This window comes from Euwallacea fornicatus, chromosome 24 (genome assembly GCF_040115645.1).
Source record: "Euwallacea fornicatus isolate EFF26 chromosome 24, ASM4011564v1, whole genome shotgun sequence".
Lineage (NCBI taxonomy): Eukaryota > Metazoa > Arthropoda > Insecta > Coleoptera > Curculionidae > Euwallacea > Euwallacea fornicatus.
In genome coordinates this window covers 2,985,639-3,005,463 of record NC_089564.1, presented here as the reverse complement: position 1 = coordinate 3,005,463, position 19,825 = coordinate 2,985,639, and the positions used below count along the sequence as shown (strand labels likewise).

Below are 19,825 nucleotides of genomic sequence, written 5' to 3'. Positions count from 1 at the left end.
AAAAAAGGGAAAGTGCGGAAGTCTTTATACTGATGGAAGCGATTGAGGGGATTACAGGGTTAATAAAGGAACTAGAGGGAAAAATAGAAAAAAATACACAACGGGACATTAAAGAATTAACAAGAAAATTAAGAAAAACAGGGGATGCGTTAAATAGAGATATTGTGAAAAAATGGTTGATGAAGAATAGGTATGAGAAGGCCGAAAAGATGACTTTCGACGCGGATGTACAAACAGACGGACAAATAGGAACTAAAGAACAGGGAACACAGACAGGAATGGAGGAGGTCATTACGGAGGTTACGGGGATTAAAAATTATATGGAATTTAAAGAGATACAAAAAAGGGAGTGGCATGATTCGGCATTTACGAGAACAAATATTGTAATTGGGGAGGACTTTTTTGAAATAAAAACAGAAAGAGTAAAAGTTGTGATAATGGATAAGGCAAGGGGAATACATAAAAGGATTAAGGATAGGTACCCGGATCTAGAGGAATGTGCTGAAGGATTTGAGGTGATGGAACAAATGTTAAGATTTAAATATGGGAAGGGACATGAACAAAAAAATAGTAAAATAGTGAAAATGGACAGTACAACAAGGGATGAAGACTTATGGTGTAATCTGGTGAGGCTCAGAAGGGAAACGGAGTTGGAGAATTGCGTGTCTATGTATGGTTTAGAATGGGAAGATATGGAGAGAGTGAGGAAAATGATTCAAGCGGTGTTTTGGACGACGGAAACAAAGGTTAACATATACATGGACAAAAAGAGACCGGTGAGCGGAGTAAGAAATAAAAGACAAACTTATGCACTGATTGTAGACAGGATACCTGGTGAAAAATTAGAGGAAACAGTGGGGAAAATTAAAGGGTCAATTGAGAGAAAAGAGGGAGTGAAAGACATAAATAATGTAAGAACAACAAGAAAGGGAAAAATTTTGATGACTATGGGAAAAGATGAAAAAAGTGTTAGAGAAATAAAAGAGGCAATCCAAAAAGGAGTGGTGACAAAAGTGACGGTAACAGGGCCAACTGAAAAAAGGGTGATGATTAATGTTAAGGGAATGGAAATCACGACAACGAGGGAAGAAGTGAAGAAGGCAATTATGGATAGAGTGGAGGGTCTTGGCGAGGAGGATTTCACGCTGGGCAATATGAGAGGAAATGTGGGAGACACACAGGCGGTAACTCTGACAACAAATAAAGTTTGGGCGGATAAACTGATGGTTGAGCAGTATATTAGGGTGGGATTTGTTCAATGTAGGATGGAGAGAAGGGTGGAAGTGATGAGGTGTTACAGATGTTGGGGTTTGGAGCATTTGGCTAGGGACTGCACAGGTTATGACAGAAGGGGATGCTGTTTTGTTTGCGGAGAAGAAGGACACAGGAGTGAGGAGTGTAAAGGGGAGGAACGGTGTGTAATATGCGAAAGGAAGGGACATAGGACCGGTACAGGAAGATGTGGAGAATTTAAAAAGGCTCTCAGTAGAGCCAGGATGGGTGAAATGAAGGGAGGAAGGGCTACACCACCCCCGGTGGAAACCGGAGGAGTGTAGCGTAAATAAATACCACCCCCCCCCTGAAGTAATACTTAACGGTGGTTCCGGGGGGGACTCAGGGTGAAGAGAGGAGGGTTTTAGTGGGTAGGCGTCCCACTTAGGGACGAATCCCACATAACCCGGTCGCACGAACATCAGACCGGGTACCTATGAAGGTTTCCCTCCTCTATAAAAAAAAAAAAAAAAAGTTGTTCTTTACTTGAAATTTCCATTTTCCTAATCTGCCTTTCCAAATGTTCCCATAAATGCTCAATAGGATTGAGATCGGGAGATTGGGAAGGTGTTTTTAATAAACGAGGAGTGTTATATAGCAACCATTCCTGAACTAATTTCGATGAATGCTTCGGATCATTGTCTTGCTGGAAGTAGAATCCTTCAGCTAGTCCAAGCTTTTCAGCACTGTTTTTTAAATTGGCCTCCAAGATATCTTTATACATGAATCTATCCATGTTCCCTTCAATAAAAGCCAAATTACCCACACCATTTGCTGCCATACATCCCCAGATCATTATGTTTCCACCGCCATGTTTAACTGTCGCTTTTAAATTGCACTTCTTCAATCTTTCACCAGGTTTTCTCCATACCATCTTGGCACCATCTGATCCGAATATGTTGAATTTACTCTCATCAGAGAATATCACTTGTTTCCAAAACTCCATTGGCTTATTAATATGTTCTATAAGCGAACGCAACTCTTTTCATTCTATTCACTTTATTTATCCACGGCTTTTTGGCTGCTCTTCTCCCATGGAATCCCATTCTCCTCCCCTCCATGTGATACCTAATAGTTTCAGGATGGATTTGTTGTCCAATGGTCTCTTTTAGTTGTGAAGCGAGGTATGGTGCGCTTACACTGGGATTCTTTTTAATTTGATGGAGAATGTAGTTCTCATTTCGTTGAGTTTTTTTTTTTGGCCTTCCACAACGTCTTAAATTTGCCACCGACTCAGTTGATTTATATTTTTGTATTATGTACTGAATAGTAGGATAGCTTATTCCAACAGATTTTCCTATTTTTCTATAAGATTTTCCTTCCTGATGATATTTGATTATTAACTTTTTGACATCTTCACTAATTTCTTTTCCTCTTCGGCCCATAGTTATTATTTTTAAATCCACTTTGCACTAAATTGGTTTAAAATGAACTAGTAAATACTTATCGCAAATAAATGGAATTTATATACAAGAAACTTAATAAAAAAAGGACCAGAATGTTTGTGTATGCATACTTTTTTGGGCATACCTGAAGACATTTTCCTTTGATTTTCTTGTACAAAGAAACAGTTTTTTGATCATTTTTTTTTAGAAATCAGTGTAATAGCGCCTTATTTGTGTGGATTAATTATTTTTTTATCTCAATTGTTTTTAAGTTAAGAAAAAAATGTAAATAAACGTCATTCGCCTGGGTGTATGAATACTTTTTTGACCTACTGTATACCAATCCATATGCAAACCACTCCTGGACTACGGATACATCCTAAGAGCAAACGCACCGGAAAAGACCATAAAACACATACAAACAACGGAACATATCGCCCTAAGAACTATCACATAAATAAGAAACCCCAAAAACCCACTACACAACCCATCTAACCAACTATTATACGAACGCACGCACATGACAAGAATAACGGAACGACTACAACACATCCAAACAAAATGGAAAAACAATCCTCACAATCTAGCACTACTGACCCCACTGTGCCTAACAAGACAAACTAGACAATCACCCTCCCATTCTCCCACAAACACCCTCTTAGAACACCTCCAAACATAAACCTTATCCTAACATCTTATTCCCTTACCCCCTGCATTAGTCCCGCTTATACAACACCTAGTTTAAGGAAAATTGCAAATAGTGAGACCCTAAAATGAAATGTATACACTCAAGAGCAGAAAGACCAAAAAGTCGATAGCCTGTTTCGTGCGAAATAAGGATTTTGTATATACAGGGTGAGTCGGGAGGATCGTGCCAAACTTCAGGAGCGTGTTGTACATGAAAAATAAATGTAAAAAAACTCAAATGTTCTTATCCGATTTTCGTTTGTTTGCAAGTTATAGCATAAATATGGCACAACAGAAATTGCTTCATTTTGAAAAAATTGTTTCACTCGCCTAGCCGTATGTTTCGGATCATTATCTTCTTGATATTTCCAAATTAATGGCATTTCTTCCGAAGCATATGGCAGCATAACATTTTTCGTTATTTTAAGGTATTCCTCTTGGTTCAGGATTCCTTTTATCCAATAAATAGGACCAACGCCGAACCAAGAGAAGCACAATTTTATATTACCACCTCCATGTTTAAGGGTTTTTAGAATATGTTTTGGAAGCAATTCCTCTTTTGGTGGCCGCCTCACGTACCGTCGACCATCCGAACCGAACAAATTAATTTTTGTTTCATCCGAAAAAAGAACATTTTTCCACAATTTTATGTTATCATCTTCATTTTCAAAGTGAAGATGATTTTTCGCATATTTTATGCTTTTTAATTTGTTTATTTTTGATAACAACGGTACCTTTCGAGCCACTCGGCCATGTAAATGAACTTCCTGCAATCGTCTTCGGATAGTTCTGGAACTTATTTCCAATTTTAGGTCCTTTTTTTTTTTTTATTAAGATTATAGTGCCTCAACTACTTAGGTTATTGGCACTCAACATACATTTGACAACATACGGTTTACAGAACGTTTTAGTACATGTACATTTCGAGCAGGCATAAAAATCACATTTTAGATGGATCAAAAAGATCGATTAACTTCAGGAATTCTAAGGTTGCTCTCTGATCCACTGTGGAGTGCAAGTTCTTGTGCAGTTCATCTTTAATCTGAAAAGTGGTCCTATTGGCACTATACACTGGACACTTTGTGACGATGTGGTCCACTGTCAGCAAGACATTGCACCTGTCACATTTTGGTGGAGGTGTCCTTTCCATTAGATGACCATGAGTTAGTCTTGTATGTCCTATCCTCAGTCTTCTTATGGCCACAGTGCACTTTCTATTTAGTTGGAGTTGTTTAAAAGGGAGCAGAGATGGTTCAATTCGTGACAGTTTCGTGTTGGATAGGTTCCAGAGGTTTTGCCACTTACCCTCAGTAGATACTGTGAAATGTTTGCTTACATCCTTCGGTAGGTAAAAATGTTGCTCTATGACCCGTGAGCGGGGCGCATTTCTCGCACTCGAGTCCGCTAATTCGTTACCTGCTATTCCGATATGTGATGGGATCCATACCAAGTGGATCTTGCAGTGGCTGGTGGATAAGGTGTGGATGTCGTCTTGGATGTTTTGAATTAGTGGATTAGAGCTGTAAGGGTCCTTGATTACTTGTAATGCACCTAGTGAGTCCGAACAGATAGCAAATGTTTTGTTGTCACCATTCATAACTTTCATTGCTCTATAGATTGCGAACAATTCACCAGTATAGATGCCACACATTTCCGGAAGACTAGAGCTTGCCACCAGGTCTCGCGCGCTCGTGACTGCCCATCCCACGCCCTCCTTAGACTTAGAAGCATCCGTGTAGAGTATACTGTCCGGTGCAAATGAGTCAATGATTTGTTGGAAAGAACGGATGAGAAGGATAGCTGGCGAGTCTCGTTTGCTGTATTGATGAAGGGATAAGTGAAAGTCCGGCGGTATCCTACTCCATGGAGGTGTGGATGTCACATAGTGATTGAAGTTTGGATAGAAGTCGATGTCCTTTAGCAATCTTGCTAGGACGTGAGAAATGGGAGAAGGAGATTTCGATGTAGTTTCCAGACCCTGCAGACCGTTGAACAATTGAGCAACAGGACTTCTTTGGTCTGCCATCTTTCGAGTGAAGTAATTCAGTAACAGTAGTTCTCTTCTCAATTTAAGAGGCATCTCATTATTTAGGTCCTTTTGAAGTTCTTTGGAACTTAAAAAAGGGTTTTTTTGGGATTCTCGCTTTATTCGGCGGTCGGTCAAAATGGTTGTTTTCCTCTTACGACCGCCATTTTCTTGTTGTTCTTCGTGTTTGAGAGCATTTATTATTAACGTTTTCGATCTTCTTAGTTTTTGAGAAATGTGACGCAGGGAATTGCCCTCATCTCTAAGTGTTTGTATTTTAATTCTTTCAGTTAAAGAACAGTGGCTTTTACGCCCCATCTGTTTGTATATTAATTATTAAAATGCATCAAAATGCTTCGAAATAATTAATTAGACTTACCTTTCAATTGCTATTCTAATGAATGAGGAATTATGAAAGTTATTAAAAAAATAACGAGCTTTTAATACACCGGTCCTATTATTATGACCACCTTAGTTTTGACTGTCTGAACGAAACAGGGAAAGTGCAATTCTAGTATAAGGTAATTCCCCTGGTTTCTATTGACACACATAATTACCAACCTCGTAGAAATTTAGAACCCTATTTCGAACGAGATAGAATAACTTTCAATAAACTTTTCTCCATATTTAAAATTGAACCAGTAGTGGTCCTATTTTTATGGCCACCACTGTATATATTTGAAATCAGGAAGGGGAGCAGATTTCAAAAAGGTATAAATATACAGGGTGTTCTGTTTAAAAAAACACAACTTGCCATTTTTTGACAGTTTTACGATGCTCGTTCGTTTCATCCGATGGCGGATTCTGATAATTCACAATAAGAGCTAAAACATTTCCCTTAACTATTTTTTTCTATTTCCAAAAATAAATATTTTAGGATCGAGGAGAGATATGGGGAAAAACCCTGTACTTATTAAAACCGAATAAATGATTTGCAAGAAAAATGGTGTTTTAAAAACAGAAAGGATAATGGGTGAAATTACTCAAAATATGACATTTGGTGTTGAAATGTAAATTAAAGTCAACAAATGGATTAAATGATCAAAAAACGTAACACATGTCGAACAAGGTGATTGTGGAAAAATCACTTTCTATTTCCTTTCTCGAATTAAATTTAGCTAATAAAATTTTAAATTGTGTTTAACAGAAATGTGCAAGTTGACAAAAGCAATGAAATGACCGCAAAGTACGTTTGTTTGCAAATTTCTATTCTGTAAGTTTATTATTTACTTAAAATGCGTGCACAAGTGCTTCGGAGTAAACTCAAAAAATCGTAAACTTAGATTATTTATCGCCGAAAATAAATGTTTTTTTCAATCGAGCATTTTTCGGCTGCTTCAAAATTGAAAAATACCAAATAATTGCTCAAAACAGAAGAAGAAATAATTTTTTATATCAAGTATACTTTCCCATCGTCTTTCAAGGCAGATTTGTGCCTATTGCACCGAGTAGGTTGAATTTTGTCGAATGCGAAGAAATTGAAGCAAAGTTAGTCCATGGAACCGAACGAAACTTACGTAAGTTTCAATATCTTGTGGATTTAGGTTTAAGAAAAATTTCGAAAAAAAATCATTTTTGGTTCTGCGAATCAAATGACCATTCAAATATTTAACAAGGTTTTTATAGGAGGATAAATATAAATATTTACCATTTTCGTGCATTATGGGTTACTGAGCTAATAATTAATTAAAAAAAAAAAAAATTTCAAGTCTCATCTAGACAGTTACACAAACAATAGCTCATTCTGATATGATAATAAATATTTAATTGTCATTGTAAGATATTACGCACACAGAGGCGTTTCAAGTTCGTAATTTATATTATTAAAATCCAACTTTCTTAAATACTCTAATGTTTGGCTTTATGTACTGTTAACAGGGTTTGAAACCTATACATCTTACATACAGGGTCTTCGAATAGTGCCTCGTGTTTCCTTAACTTTTATGCCATTTAAAGTTAACAATTTTTTTCTTTTGCAGTATTACTTAGGACATAAAAATGTATTTCTAGTATCTATTTTCTAATACATACGGTGACCCCAAAAGTGTTACAATATACAACTTCATTATCTTAAATGAAATCTTCAATTTTTTTTGTTATTTTCTATATCACGATAAATTTTAAGGTCACTTTATGTAAAGTGTTCTATCTTTAAAATCTACTCTTCCCGAGTTATTCGGAAAAATTTGATAGCTGCAAGGTAGCTTTTCACAAACCTAGCTATTTCCGAGTTCCTGAAAATTGCCTTATTCGGCTTCTAAATGTTGTAATAGTAAAAAGAAAACTGTCAAAGTTATATTTTTTATCACTTCCAAGATCTTCTCTAACTGATAAAATACGTTTATCACAACTTGCAGTTCACAGTTATCATGGACAGAAGACAGTAAATGAAATAGTTAGTTTAATGTAATGTGAATGTAAAATTAGTTAATAATAATTTTTTCACTTTTTTATTTAAAGAGTTGGTGGAATTAGCTAGAGAAGATGTTATTCCTGTGGAAAAAAAAATGTTTCCATATTTTTTGTTGTTTCCAAATTTCGCATAAAATTATCTTTTTGACATTTTTCATGACTATCGAAACATTTAGGAGCCAAAATAAGCAATTTTCGAAACTCAGAAATGGCTAGCTATAGGGTTAAGGTAATGTTAACAAAAGCTGTAGATATTTGAATTCTGAACAGGATTCCGTCGGCAAAATTGAGGCATTTCATTTGTAATACGCAGGTGATTGAGAATTGAAGTAATGCAATTTCAAAAAGTCGTACCCAACCGTGGAAACAGGCGGTTGTGTACGACTATTTTAAATAAAAATACCTCAAAATTTAGGTTATTAGGTCCTCTTTAAGCCCCACAGGACCGATTCCGAAATTCATAGCAGTTGGCACACAATATCGATTTCCCCGGAGTCTGGTAGCTGTCAAATTTTTCAAAATTTTTCGAATAACTCAAAAACGGCAAATTTTAAAGATGGGACACCTTACATAAACTGACTTTAAAACTGATCGTGAAATCAAAAAAAAAAAAAAATGCGAGATTTAATTTGGGATAACGAAGTTGTATATCGTCACATTTTTTGAGGCCACCCTGTACATTAGAAAATAATTTCTGGAAATGCGCCTTTATGTGCTGTGTAATACTACAAAAGAGGAAAATTGTTAACTTTTTTGGTATAGAATCTAAGAAATTCTGACGTGCTATTGTAGGACACTCTATCTAGCATTAAATTATCAATCTGAACAGAAATGTAAGTCAACAGAACTTTGAACCAGTTTTGTGATTGTCAGTAGGTGGTGTGATAGTGCATGAGTATTCAAAACCACGTTTTATCGTTACATTGCATTATTACATATCCCCGACACTGAATAAGTGCTAACCAAGAGTATTTATTTACTTAGATTAAACCCGCTTTTACAACCTCACAATTATAAATACTCGCATTATCTCCAAAACAAAATTATTGTCTTACTTTTGCATCATGGATATATTCACGTTAACGATATCCATTGTCGTAATTCTAGTTTCCGTAATATACGGGTTTTCCAAATGGAAACATGGCTACTGGAGGCGGAAAGGGGTGACTCAACTGGAACCCGAGTTCTTCTTCGGCAATGCCAGGGGCCTTTTCGGAGGAAACTCGTCGATAGGAGAAATTGCTCTGAACTTCTACAGGAACCTGCGGAAGAAGAAAGTGAAATTCGGTGGGGTTTACATGTCATATACTCCGAATTTTGTGCCAGTCGATCCAGACATCATCAAAGATATTATGCAGAAGAATTTTGATCATTTTACTGCTCATTTTCCCCCCTTGATGTTTCCCACTATTTTTGGAAAGAGCTTGTTTCATTTAGAAGGTAAAGAGCTATGGTAAAAATCATATTTAGCTTTTGAAAACTTATTAATAACTTCTAGGAGATGCTTGGAGGAAAACCAGAAAGCAACTATCGCCAACATTCACCTCCGGTAAAATGAAAATGATGTTTGAAACTTTGTTGGAAAAGACCTCCGTGTTGGAGAATTTAATTGATGAATACGCCAATTTGTCCGCTGCTGTGAATATGAAAGATGTTTTGGTCAGGTTCACTAGTGATGTCGTAGGTAAGTTTTCGAAAAACTTCTTTGGAAAACAGACGTTTTCATTTTCGTTTTCAGGAAGTGTCGGTTTTGGAATCGATTGCAACGCCATGAAGGACCCAGATTCTCAGTTCCTAAAGCAGGGCAGGTATATCCTTGACCCTCCAGAGAAAAAATCGTCTTATCTAGATCTGCTAATACGAGCTTTTGGTATAAGAAAATTGAGAAAAGACATAAAGCCTGCAGAAAATTTCTTTAAGAATATGGTGCAACAGACGATCGATTATAGGGAGAAAAACAATGTTTACAGGTATAATAAAATTACAAAAAGAATTCGGTATTAGGCTCCAACAACACTTCAATCTTAGGAAGGACTTTATGCATCTAATGATTCAACTTAAAAACAGAGGCATTGTTAGCGATGATGAACAAATCTTTAACAAAAGCGACAACTTAAGTAAAATAAATACAAATGACATATACAATCTGGATGACATTACAGCGCAATGTCTGATATTTTTCATTGCTGGGTAAGTTTGATTTTAGTTACTTCACAGATTAAGATTGATAATAGTATGACCTTTATCATCCAATGGGAAAGTTACGTGATACGACTTGACAGTCATTGTGGGAATTTTATACACAGTTGTTGATGCACATCCTTACCAATTCAACATTGATGCTTCGGTCTCACTGAGTGTCTTTTTCGTCTTTTATATTTAGCTTCCTACCTTCCTTTGATTACCTGAAGATGGCGTATGTCAATGAATGAACCCTCTTTATTAACTCATTTTCTCTCCTACAAGTAAAGTTTGTTCTTGGTAAATATTCTCTCTCTCTCTCTCTCATTTTTTTGTCATGTGGTCTCATTAGAATTCAAGCAGATATTCTCATGTGTCTTTTACCGGAGACCCAAGTACCTGATTTCAATTTATTCGTGACTACTTCTGGACGCCACTTAACTTTATATCTTTTATACTGGGTGAGTCGAGATAAATGAGTGGTAACTAGCGCCCTCTAGAAATTTCGTAAAAATTAGATCAAAATCCTTATTTGGCATCTTACAAGACTTAAGTACACCGATTTTGGTGTTGATGCTATGAAAACACAAAAAGTTCTTAAGGAATTTTAAAATAAAATTTTAACTTTTAACACCCTGTAACTCTGAAACGCGCAACATTGATATAAGGCATGTTGCGTCCAATCGTCACATTTTGGCGTCTCCTATCTCGGGTTTCGCCATGTCCCATTCCCAATGAATCACCCTGTATGGGATATACAGAGGTAAATATTTCAGGGGGTGATTGTACGATAAAAAATAGGCAGAAAACCTCATATAAACATAGGTCGGCAAATGGACCCAAAGGGAGCTAGACCCTTTTAAAAGGTGAACCCTGAAAGTGGTTTTTTTCGATATACTCGAAACGGTTTGAGATAAAGTCATGAAATCTTGATTGTTAACTCAGATTTTTATGGTAAATTAGAAAATTTAAACGAAATTTAAACATCTTGTTTTGATGTGTGTTAAACAGGGCCGGCTTAGGTTATTTTAGGCCCTAACTTTTTTACTCGTAACTTTTCCTACATTTTGACTACACGAATTGAAAAAGCATGGTTTTCTAGATTAAAAAGGTGCTTTTTATCGACTTCGAAATAACGCTCCGTTTTCGAGTAATATGGATTTTAAATAGTTCATGCAAAGTGCCATGTTTATTTATTATTACTTATTTATTTATTTTAACGGGAATTGGATTTTATAAAAACATCCATCCATAAAAACCACTTTCAGGGTTCACCTTTTAAAAGGGTCTAGCTCCCTTTGGGTCCATTTGCCGACCTATGTTTATATGAGGTTTTCTGCCTATTTTTTATCGTACAATCACCCCCTGAAATATTTACCTCTAATTTCCGGACACCCTGTATATAAAATCTAGAACATATACAAAAAAAATGTTCTCACAGTGTCGTTTTTTGGAAGCGTAACTGTTTATGCTATCAACTTTTTTTTTTTTAATTCGAATACTTTTTTGACAGTAAAAATGTTTTTACTTGATACATTTTTTGCTAAAAATGATAAAATTCATAATAATAATAGATACAAAATAAACTCTTATCTCGGCAGGACAAGTCCAATTTTATAATTTTTTATTTAAAAAAAAGACAAATTCAATTGAAAATCGTTTACCACGATTTTTCGTTGATTGTCTTAGAACTTGTAAAATCAACATGTTCACACATACGACGAAACGTGAAAACGCTAATCAAACTGATCTGAATGAAGATTATCAAATTGGCGTTTCAAGTGTTCAGGGGCCTGAACCCTCATGTTAGCACTCGTCAAATTATCCGATAGTCAGGTCTTTCTCACAGTACTATTTGGCGTATTTTATATGTTCATAAATGTTGTCCATACCACGTAATCCTGCATCAAGAATTACATGGTGATTATTTCCGAAACCATAATGCCTTTTGTACTTGGACGCAAAGAAAACTCCACAAAGATGCAATTTTTTTCTTACCTACTGTTTTCGGGTGAATCAAATTTCATAAACCACGATCAAGGGGAATGCCGTAACATGCATTTTTGATCGATTGAGAATCTGAATTGGTTGCATGAAGTGCCAACACAGCCACCAAAGGCTTTGAACATTTGGTGTGGTATTTTAGATAGACATCTGATTGGGGCGCACGTCATTAATTGAAACCTTAATGCAGAAAAGTATCGGAACTTTTTGCCAGATTTGTCACACCTTGTGGCAAAAATTAATTCAGAGTTAAGGTTCACAATGTTGTTTCAATGTGACAGCTGCCCTACTCATTATGCCAGAAATGTTAGAGAAGGATTAAATTAACATTTTCCACAAAAGTGGATTGGGCGTGGAAGTGCAATTAACTGGCCGGTCCGATTACCAGATTTGACTTCACCAGATTTTTTTTTACGAGGCTATTTGAAACATCGTTTCTGATCGAGTGCCAACTACTATCGGAGACATGAAAATTCGAATCAGAAACGGTTGCCGAAACGTTACAATTAAAATGTTAGAAAATACCACACAACCATTTCAAAACAGAACTGTCAAGTGCTTTAATCAACAGAGGCTCTATTGCGAACATTTATTTGATGTTTTTTTCATAATAAAGTTAAATTTACTACTCAACAAATGTAATTGCTCAAATAGCTTAATAAGGTTTAAAAAAGCGTTTATTTTAGAACTAATATCATTATGGTTTCTAGAAATTTCAATAAAAAACATTTCAAATAAAAATATGATTACTATCAAAAGTGAATTCTCTTATAACAAAATTTACAGCATAAAAAGTTGAATTTCTGAAGATAAAAAATACTTTATCGGAACATTTCTAGTAGATATTCTTTATTTTAAGATCATTTTCTTAGTTACTTAATTACATTGCATGTACCTACTTCTGAGTAAATAGTAAAAATTTTAAATTATTTTTCACAGAAAATAAGTCTTCTTTTCCATTACTTCGTTCGTCCATTAAGTCTCGTATATCAACTTTTAAGTTCAACAAGATTTTCAGCTCGTCATTAAACTAGTTTGAAATAAACAGGCCCAAATCTTCTTCTGGTTACAACTTTCATTAAATTTAGTTCCATCCGTTAGATCTGTTGTCTTTTTCAAAATTAAGAAAAATTATACTTCTGCAACTTTTCTCTTTAAAATAATAGGAGTATAACGCTTAACATGTGAAAGTAACAAAATTAAAACTTTTGCTCTTTTTTTAATGGAAATTCAAATAGGAAATTTACTTTTACTGGCAATTAAACGTTTCCTGTCACTATCAAAGTTCAGAATTAATATACAGGGTGGGCCATTGAAAATGAAACAGACTAGTTTGTGCCAAGGAATTATAACATTTTTTCATAAACTCTGAGAAAAGTCACCTTTATATTTAAGGGGGATAACTTTTTCTATAAAATTCACTTCACAGCCCGTTACACTGTGACTAGAACCATAAAATGTTAATAGAAATGATAGGGCAAATGATGCCCCATTTGAAACGCCTTGCTTCCCTCATTCAGAACATTTTTTTTTAAATTTAAATATAAAAATTTTAATTAAAAAAAAGTGTTATTATCTCGTTTGAAAATAATTCAAACTTGAAGTTGCATAAGTGAATTTCACTAATTAAAAAAAAAACTAGTCATTTTTTGTAAAACAATTTTTTTTGGCAATTTAAGAAAACAGAGAATAGGTATTATTGGTTCTGAACTAACGCATAAAGTTTATTTAATTAATAACATGCCCCAAGTGTCCACCACCAGCTTCCATACAATAGTACAAGTTTTGTTCAAAACGAGACCTGACATTTTGGAACATTTGTGAAATTATCAGACGCCTTTCTTCAACAATACGTCATAGCAGTTCTTCCAGAATCTTCGGCAGGCATAAACTCGCTTATTTCGATTTCAATGAGCCACCCTGTATAAGTCGAACAACGCTCCAATTAAACGTAAACAAAACATCATGAAGTTGACCTGAAACGTTCAAATGTCAACTCCACTTATTCTGAAAAGACCAGAATCCTTTACGCAACCCTTGGCTGTCAAGCAGGGCGCCACTGTCCTAATTGACAGACAATGGGGCCGTAGACAATTAACTATATAGGGCCAATTTCAGCGAGTTTTGGGGCCTGAATGTTGAGAAATGGGTTTTTTTCTAAAGAGCCCTTCGCTGTCGTCGCCCATTCCACCCAATTAAATTTAAACTGTTTATTTATTACAGAACAATAACACTGTACAACATTTTAAGACTTTTTTACTCCTCTCTGAAATATTCATGCCTGAATTTTATTTATTTGAATCTGCTGAACCTGGTTCTGAGCTCAAATTTTTGATATCAGCCTTCAATCATGAGGGAAGTGGTTCTACTTTGATACTAAGGGTGATTCGACAAAAACGCCACTAACACCTAATTTGTTGGTCTTAAATGATTAAAAACTTATTTATATTTCATATACATCAATTTTAAGAACACTATATACATGCTAAAACTAGTTTCCATTAAATATTTATTTCCTTGACGATCTTTTACATGAACAACCAGGGGTGTCCCGTGTTAGCTTCCAACAGTAGTCGCCTAACATGTTTGGGCTTCATTTTCCCATACAATTTTTCCCAATTGATGCAATACCTTGATGAAATCGTTCTCCATGTTCATCTGAGACTGCACCCAAATTCTCAGGAAAGAATTCCCAATGAGAAGGAAGAAGCGACATGTTACATCCTGATCTTTGATAGGCCGAAAGTAGTTCCTCTACATGTTCGCGATAGTCCTGTGACTTATTGGTTTAAAGAAAATTGTTGTAAACCGTTTTAAAGACATTCCATTCTCGTTTTTCATTGTCAATTAAAGATATTCTAAACATCTCATCTTGAAATTGTTGCCTAATTTGCAGTTCAACAAAAATTTCGTCTTTATCTTTTCCCAACTTATACATGGAAATTTCTCTTGAATATATCTGAAGGCAGCTCCTTCTTTATTCAATGCTTTAGCAAAATTTTACATCAAGCCTAGGTTAATAAGAAGTGAAAGTAAATATCTCTTTTCCTTCTGAACTAACGCTTCTCGTCACAATTTTAACGCACAGTTCAGTTATGTTGCGAGGACGCCATTGTTCAATTTGAAAACGATTGTTTTTGGCATGACTGTCTCACTCACACAAAAAAAAACAATATTTTGTATATCCTGATTAAAGATCCCTGAATCATGGTACTACTTTTACATCTGCACAAATCTTCCAATTGTGGTCTTCGTATTTTGTACATCTGAGTAATATCTTCAAATTTTCATGTTTTTTTCATATGTGCCGAGTGACCAATGGGTACTGGTGGATATTTGTTACCGTTAAAAAGTAAAACAACTTTTAAGCTAGTTTCAGACAAATTTATAAATGCCCACTATTGATCGAGTGTATAGAGCAAATTGAATTCTGTCATCAAACCGGGAATATCATGGCAAGAACACCGGTTTACCTTCTGTTCCAAAAGAAATGTGTTAGCGTAGCTTACCTCTTCCTATACAGGGTGTCCAATTTAAAGCTGTAATTGAAGTTTTAAATGAAAGTTATTCGGTAAAGCGGGGGACATACCATGAAGATAGTAACTTTTACCTAAACCGTTATTTGAAGAGCAACTTGTTTCTTCAAATGGCAACCCCGTATTTTTTTACAGATCCTCGTAGACCTTCAAAAAATGAATATTATGAATTTGAGCAATTTTTTTTATTAGATATTTTGCTACAAAATCATCCTTGATTTTTGTCCAATTTTTGAGACAGTCGAAGTTATAGAATTTCTTTTGTAGAAAAGTTTTGCAGTGCACATTCTGTTTAAAACTCATCACGATCCTTCCATCTAATGAAAAAGAAAATGTTTCTATGAAGAAAAATTCTTAAATTTCCTCTTGTTGGAGTCTACTTTATAACAAGTTCTACAGGAAATCGATATTCTTTTTTCGACCATCAACCGAATTGTTTTGAATGAAATCATTCAAAAGTTATTTTTTTCGTGTCAAAGTTCAATAAATGAACTGGATTGCTACACTGGATGAAAAATTAGAAATGGTTTTTATTTATGGAGAGGCTGGAAGAAATTTTAAATTTCTCTGTTGGACGACTTTCAACAATGTCATTCAAAATTTCAAAGAAACTAAAATTTTGAAAACAAAAAATCACTCCAGAAATGCAACACATGAAGGCAATCACATAGCAGTTCTTGCGGCTGTTGCCTTCGATCCTCATGTAAGTTGACGTCAAACTGCTGCTGACTCAGGAATATAAAAAAAAAGTGTCCAAAGAATTTTAAAGATGACTAAATACCATCTCTACCACATTTCTTTACATCAGGAACTTCACGGAACTCATTTTGAAGCAGAGTCAATTTTCGTAATTGGATAAAGGAGCAATTAATTCAAAATCCAAATTGCTCCTCCAACATTTTATTTTCGGACGAATCTACATTCACAACTCATGGTGCAGTAAACCACCATAATGTGCATTTTTTGAACGCTGTAAACCAACACTGGCTTAGAGAAGTTGAACCTCAAAGACCATGGTCAGTGAATATATGGTGCGGTATTATTGGGGAATACTTAATTGGACCTTTCGTCATTGAAGGAAGCTTGAATGGAAAAATGTACTGCAATTTCTTGTAATTTCCCTGAATTGCTAGAAAACGTTTCACTTGCAATTAGACGGGTGATGTGGTATCAGCATGATGCCTGTCCATTCCAATTTTCTAGAATATCACGTGAGCTTCTGGATGAACTGTATCCATATTAATGGATTGGCCCCCTAGGTCGCCTGATCTGACCTCGGCAGATTTTTTCCTCTGGAATTTTTTAAAGGACAAAATTTATGCAGAAGTACCAACAACTGCAGACAACATCAAAAGTGAAACTGAAAAGGCACGTCAACTGATAGAAGAAGAGATGTTGCGCAGAGTGAACAATTTTTTTCGAATAAGAATTTCAATGTATTTGGAGCAGCAAAGGCAATGTTTTGCGCATGTACTTCCATAAGTTTCTTAAATCACAATTTTAAATTAATTTGCTAAATTTAAACAAATTTTTTTTTTCATAGAAATAATTTTTTTAATTAGGAAGAAGGATTGCAATAAGTTTTAAACAGAATATGCACTGCAAAACTTTTCTACAAAAAAAATGTAATAACTCTCAAATATTTGACAAAAATCAAGGATGACTCTGCAGCAAAAGGTCTAATAAAAAAAATTGTTCAAATAAAACATATTAATTTTTTGAAGCTCCACAAGGATCTGGAAAAAAATACGAGGTTTCCATTTGGAAAAAAAGTTGCCCTTGAAATAACTTTCAAATGACGTTTTGGCCAAAAGTTACTATCTTCATGGCATGTTCCCCTCTTTAGCAGACTACTTTTTTTTGAAACTTTTTTTCATATAACATACCGTTGTTGAGTAATCTTCAATCACAGCTTTAAAAAGGACACTCTGTATATGGAAGTGCTAACTCCCTTATCTAAAAGATTCCATTGCTGCAGATGGGATCCAAGACATTCCGCTTCTTCCTTTGAAAGGTGCAAGTCACGCACAAGATCATTTAATTCAGCTTATGTGATTAAATGAGGTTTAGAAGACAAATCATCATCGTCAGAACTAGAAATGTAGTTTGATCCGGCTTCCGGTGGAATTTTTTCTGATTCCCATTCCGAATCGAGAGAGTATGCTTCAGGGGGATGAAAAAAGGGTAACGAAATGTCATGGGGTATTGGCCGGATTGCAAAGGGTATATCGGCGTACGGATTATTGCGCTTAGTTTTGCTAGCAATTCTTTGATGTTTGCCATGCAACAATAGCAATCTTTCGTTTGGTTGCCAGGTTCCCTCCAAATAAATGGGACTGCTAACGGCATAGCTTTGCGAGTGCCTTTCAATCAACCTGCGAAAGGTCTTGAGCAAGAACGGCAACCAATATGTGAAGCCCGTGATATGTCTTAATCACCAACTTTGCATTCACAATACAGTTCATAAGCCTTTTTCACCAGAGGGGATAAAGTTTTTTGATTTGATTTCTCAGTAACGTCACTGCAAATGTAACAAAGTTATCACTTTCATTCACTCAAACCCGCGGCGATATTATTTTTTTAATAGGGATAATAATAACAAACGTAAAAAATTCGAACAGAAGTTTACAAAGTGACTACATAGAAATAAATGAAACAAAAAGTATTATATGACCTGTCCCGGCTCGCAGGTAATAATGCGCCTGTTTATTACCTATAAGTCGGACTACGGAGCGGCTCCAAAAAAATCTAGAGCTAATTTAGAGGCTTGTAGGTCACGTCTATATTAATTTAATTTTAAATTTAAAAAAACACATATTTTTTTATGGGTCAACTTTCCTGTTGAACAGTGTAGTTACACTATTAATATCAGTACTTTGTAAATTTCACTCTTAAGCAACCATAAGGTCTTTCGCTCTAATAGAGCTTAATTGCCTCATCAATAGCATATCTTTCTAGATTCGACACCTCCGCAACCACCATGTCCTTCGCCATATTAGAACTTGCTCAGCACCCAGAAATGCAACAGAAGATTCGTGACGAGGCCAATGAGGTGCTTGAAAGGTATAACGGTAAAATGACGTACGAAGCCATGATGGAACTTACGTACACTGAGCAGGTTATTGATGGTACGGACATGCACTATCAGTACCTCCTTCGTCTCTGCACGTTAATGGTATTATTCCAGAAACTTTGAGGAAATACCCTCCACTTGGGAATATCCCAAGGGTGTGTACTAAGGATTACACCATCCCTGGAACTGACATTGTTGTCGAAAAGGGAACTTTCACAAGTATTCCTGCTTGGGGATTGCACTTGGATCCAGAATATTTCCCCGAACCCGAGAAATTTGATCCTGAAAGGTTCAGCCTCGAAAACAAGAAGAATATCAGAGACTTCACATATATTCCATTTGGAGAGGGACCGAGGATGTGTTTAGGTATGTAATCTTTTTTATGGTACTTACCATCTATCTGTTGGTGGAATTTATTGCCGTTCAATTGAAAGATTAGGAGATACGATACTTTATTCGTTAATCAGAAGCTTCGTGGCATCATCACTTAACACAGGAAAAATTTTACATATGCGAAATCTGCTTTGAGATTGTCTGAAAAACATTACAGGAATGGTGCCTTTGCGAAATTTGTTTCGTACATTTCATGTAGTATTAATGGTGTTATTTTGGTTTTTCCTGATCACCATCGGACGGGACCTTCGTGTTAAGCAGAAAAGAGTGAGTAATGCTGCATCTCAGACCAGAGACGCTTCCGGAGCTTTTGTCATGAGAAACACGCCTCACGTTCTGAGCTAATATCCCAATGTAAATTACATTATTTGGATTTTCAGGTTTAAGGTTTGGCATGATGCAGACCAAAGCGGGACTGGTATCCTTACTACGGAATCACAACTTCTCATTAAATAAGAAAACGACTGTACCAATAAAAACTCAAAGAGATACAGTTATAACTACCGTTGATGGTGGAATTTGGGTGGACATTACAAAAGTGGAACAGTAGAAAATAGAAATTTTAATTAGTTAATTACAATATGCAGAGTTAAATATATGATATGCTACCTTGATAGTGCCTTTGTGTTGCAAAAGTATTGTGCCTTTATAGAGTATTTCAAATTAGATTAGATAAATAGACCTGGGAAGGTTAGAATCTTATTTTCTTCGTTTCAAAATCACAAGGAATATGAAATGCACCATAGGAAAAGCATTCTACGTATCACAATTCAAATCGCTAATCGATGGAGATTAAGTAAAATCTCAAAAGTAACGATACAGAGTAAATAATAATAACTATCTTCATTCACCCGGT

General features: G+C 35.5%; 1 protein-coding gene and 1 pseudogene across 1 annotated transcript; both read left to right on the top strand.

Annotated features, from left to right (window-relative positions):
* LOC136346790 (histone-lysine N-methyltransferase SETMAR-like) overlaps nt 1-19,825 on the top strand; it is a 43,382-nt pseudogene that overhangs the window by 12,581 nt on the left and 10,976 nt on the right.
* On the top strand, nt 8,800-19,583 carry LOC136346757 (probable cytochrome P450 6a13). Its single transcript, XM_066296170.1, has 7 exons — nt 8,800-9,222; nt 9,281-9,466; nt 9,521-9,752; nt 9,811-9,972; nt 18,462-18,631; nt 18,691-18,942; nt 19,350-19,583. Exons 1-7 carry the CDS (start codon nt 8,847-8,849, stop codon nt 19,517-19,519), a joined length of 1,548 nt encoding a protein of 515 aa, XP_066152267.1. The 5' UTR covers nt 8,800-8,846; the 3' UTR covers nt 19,520-19,583.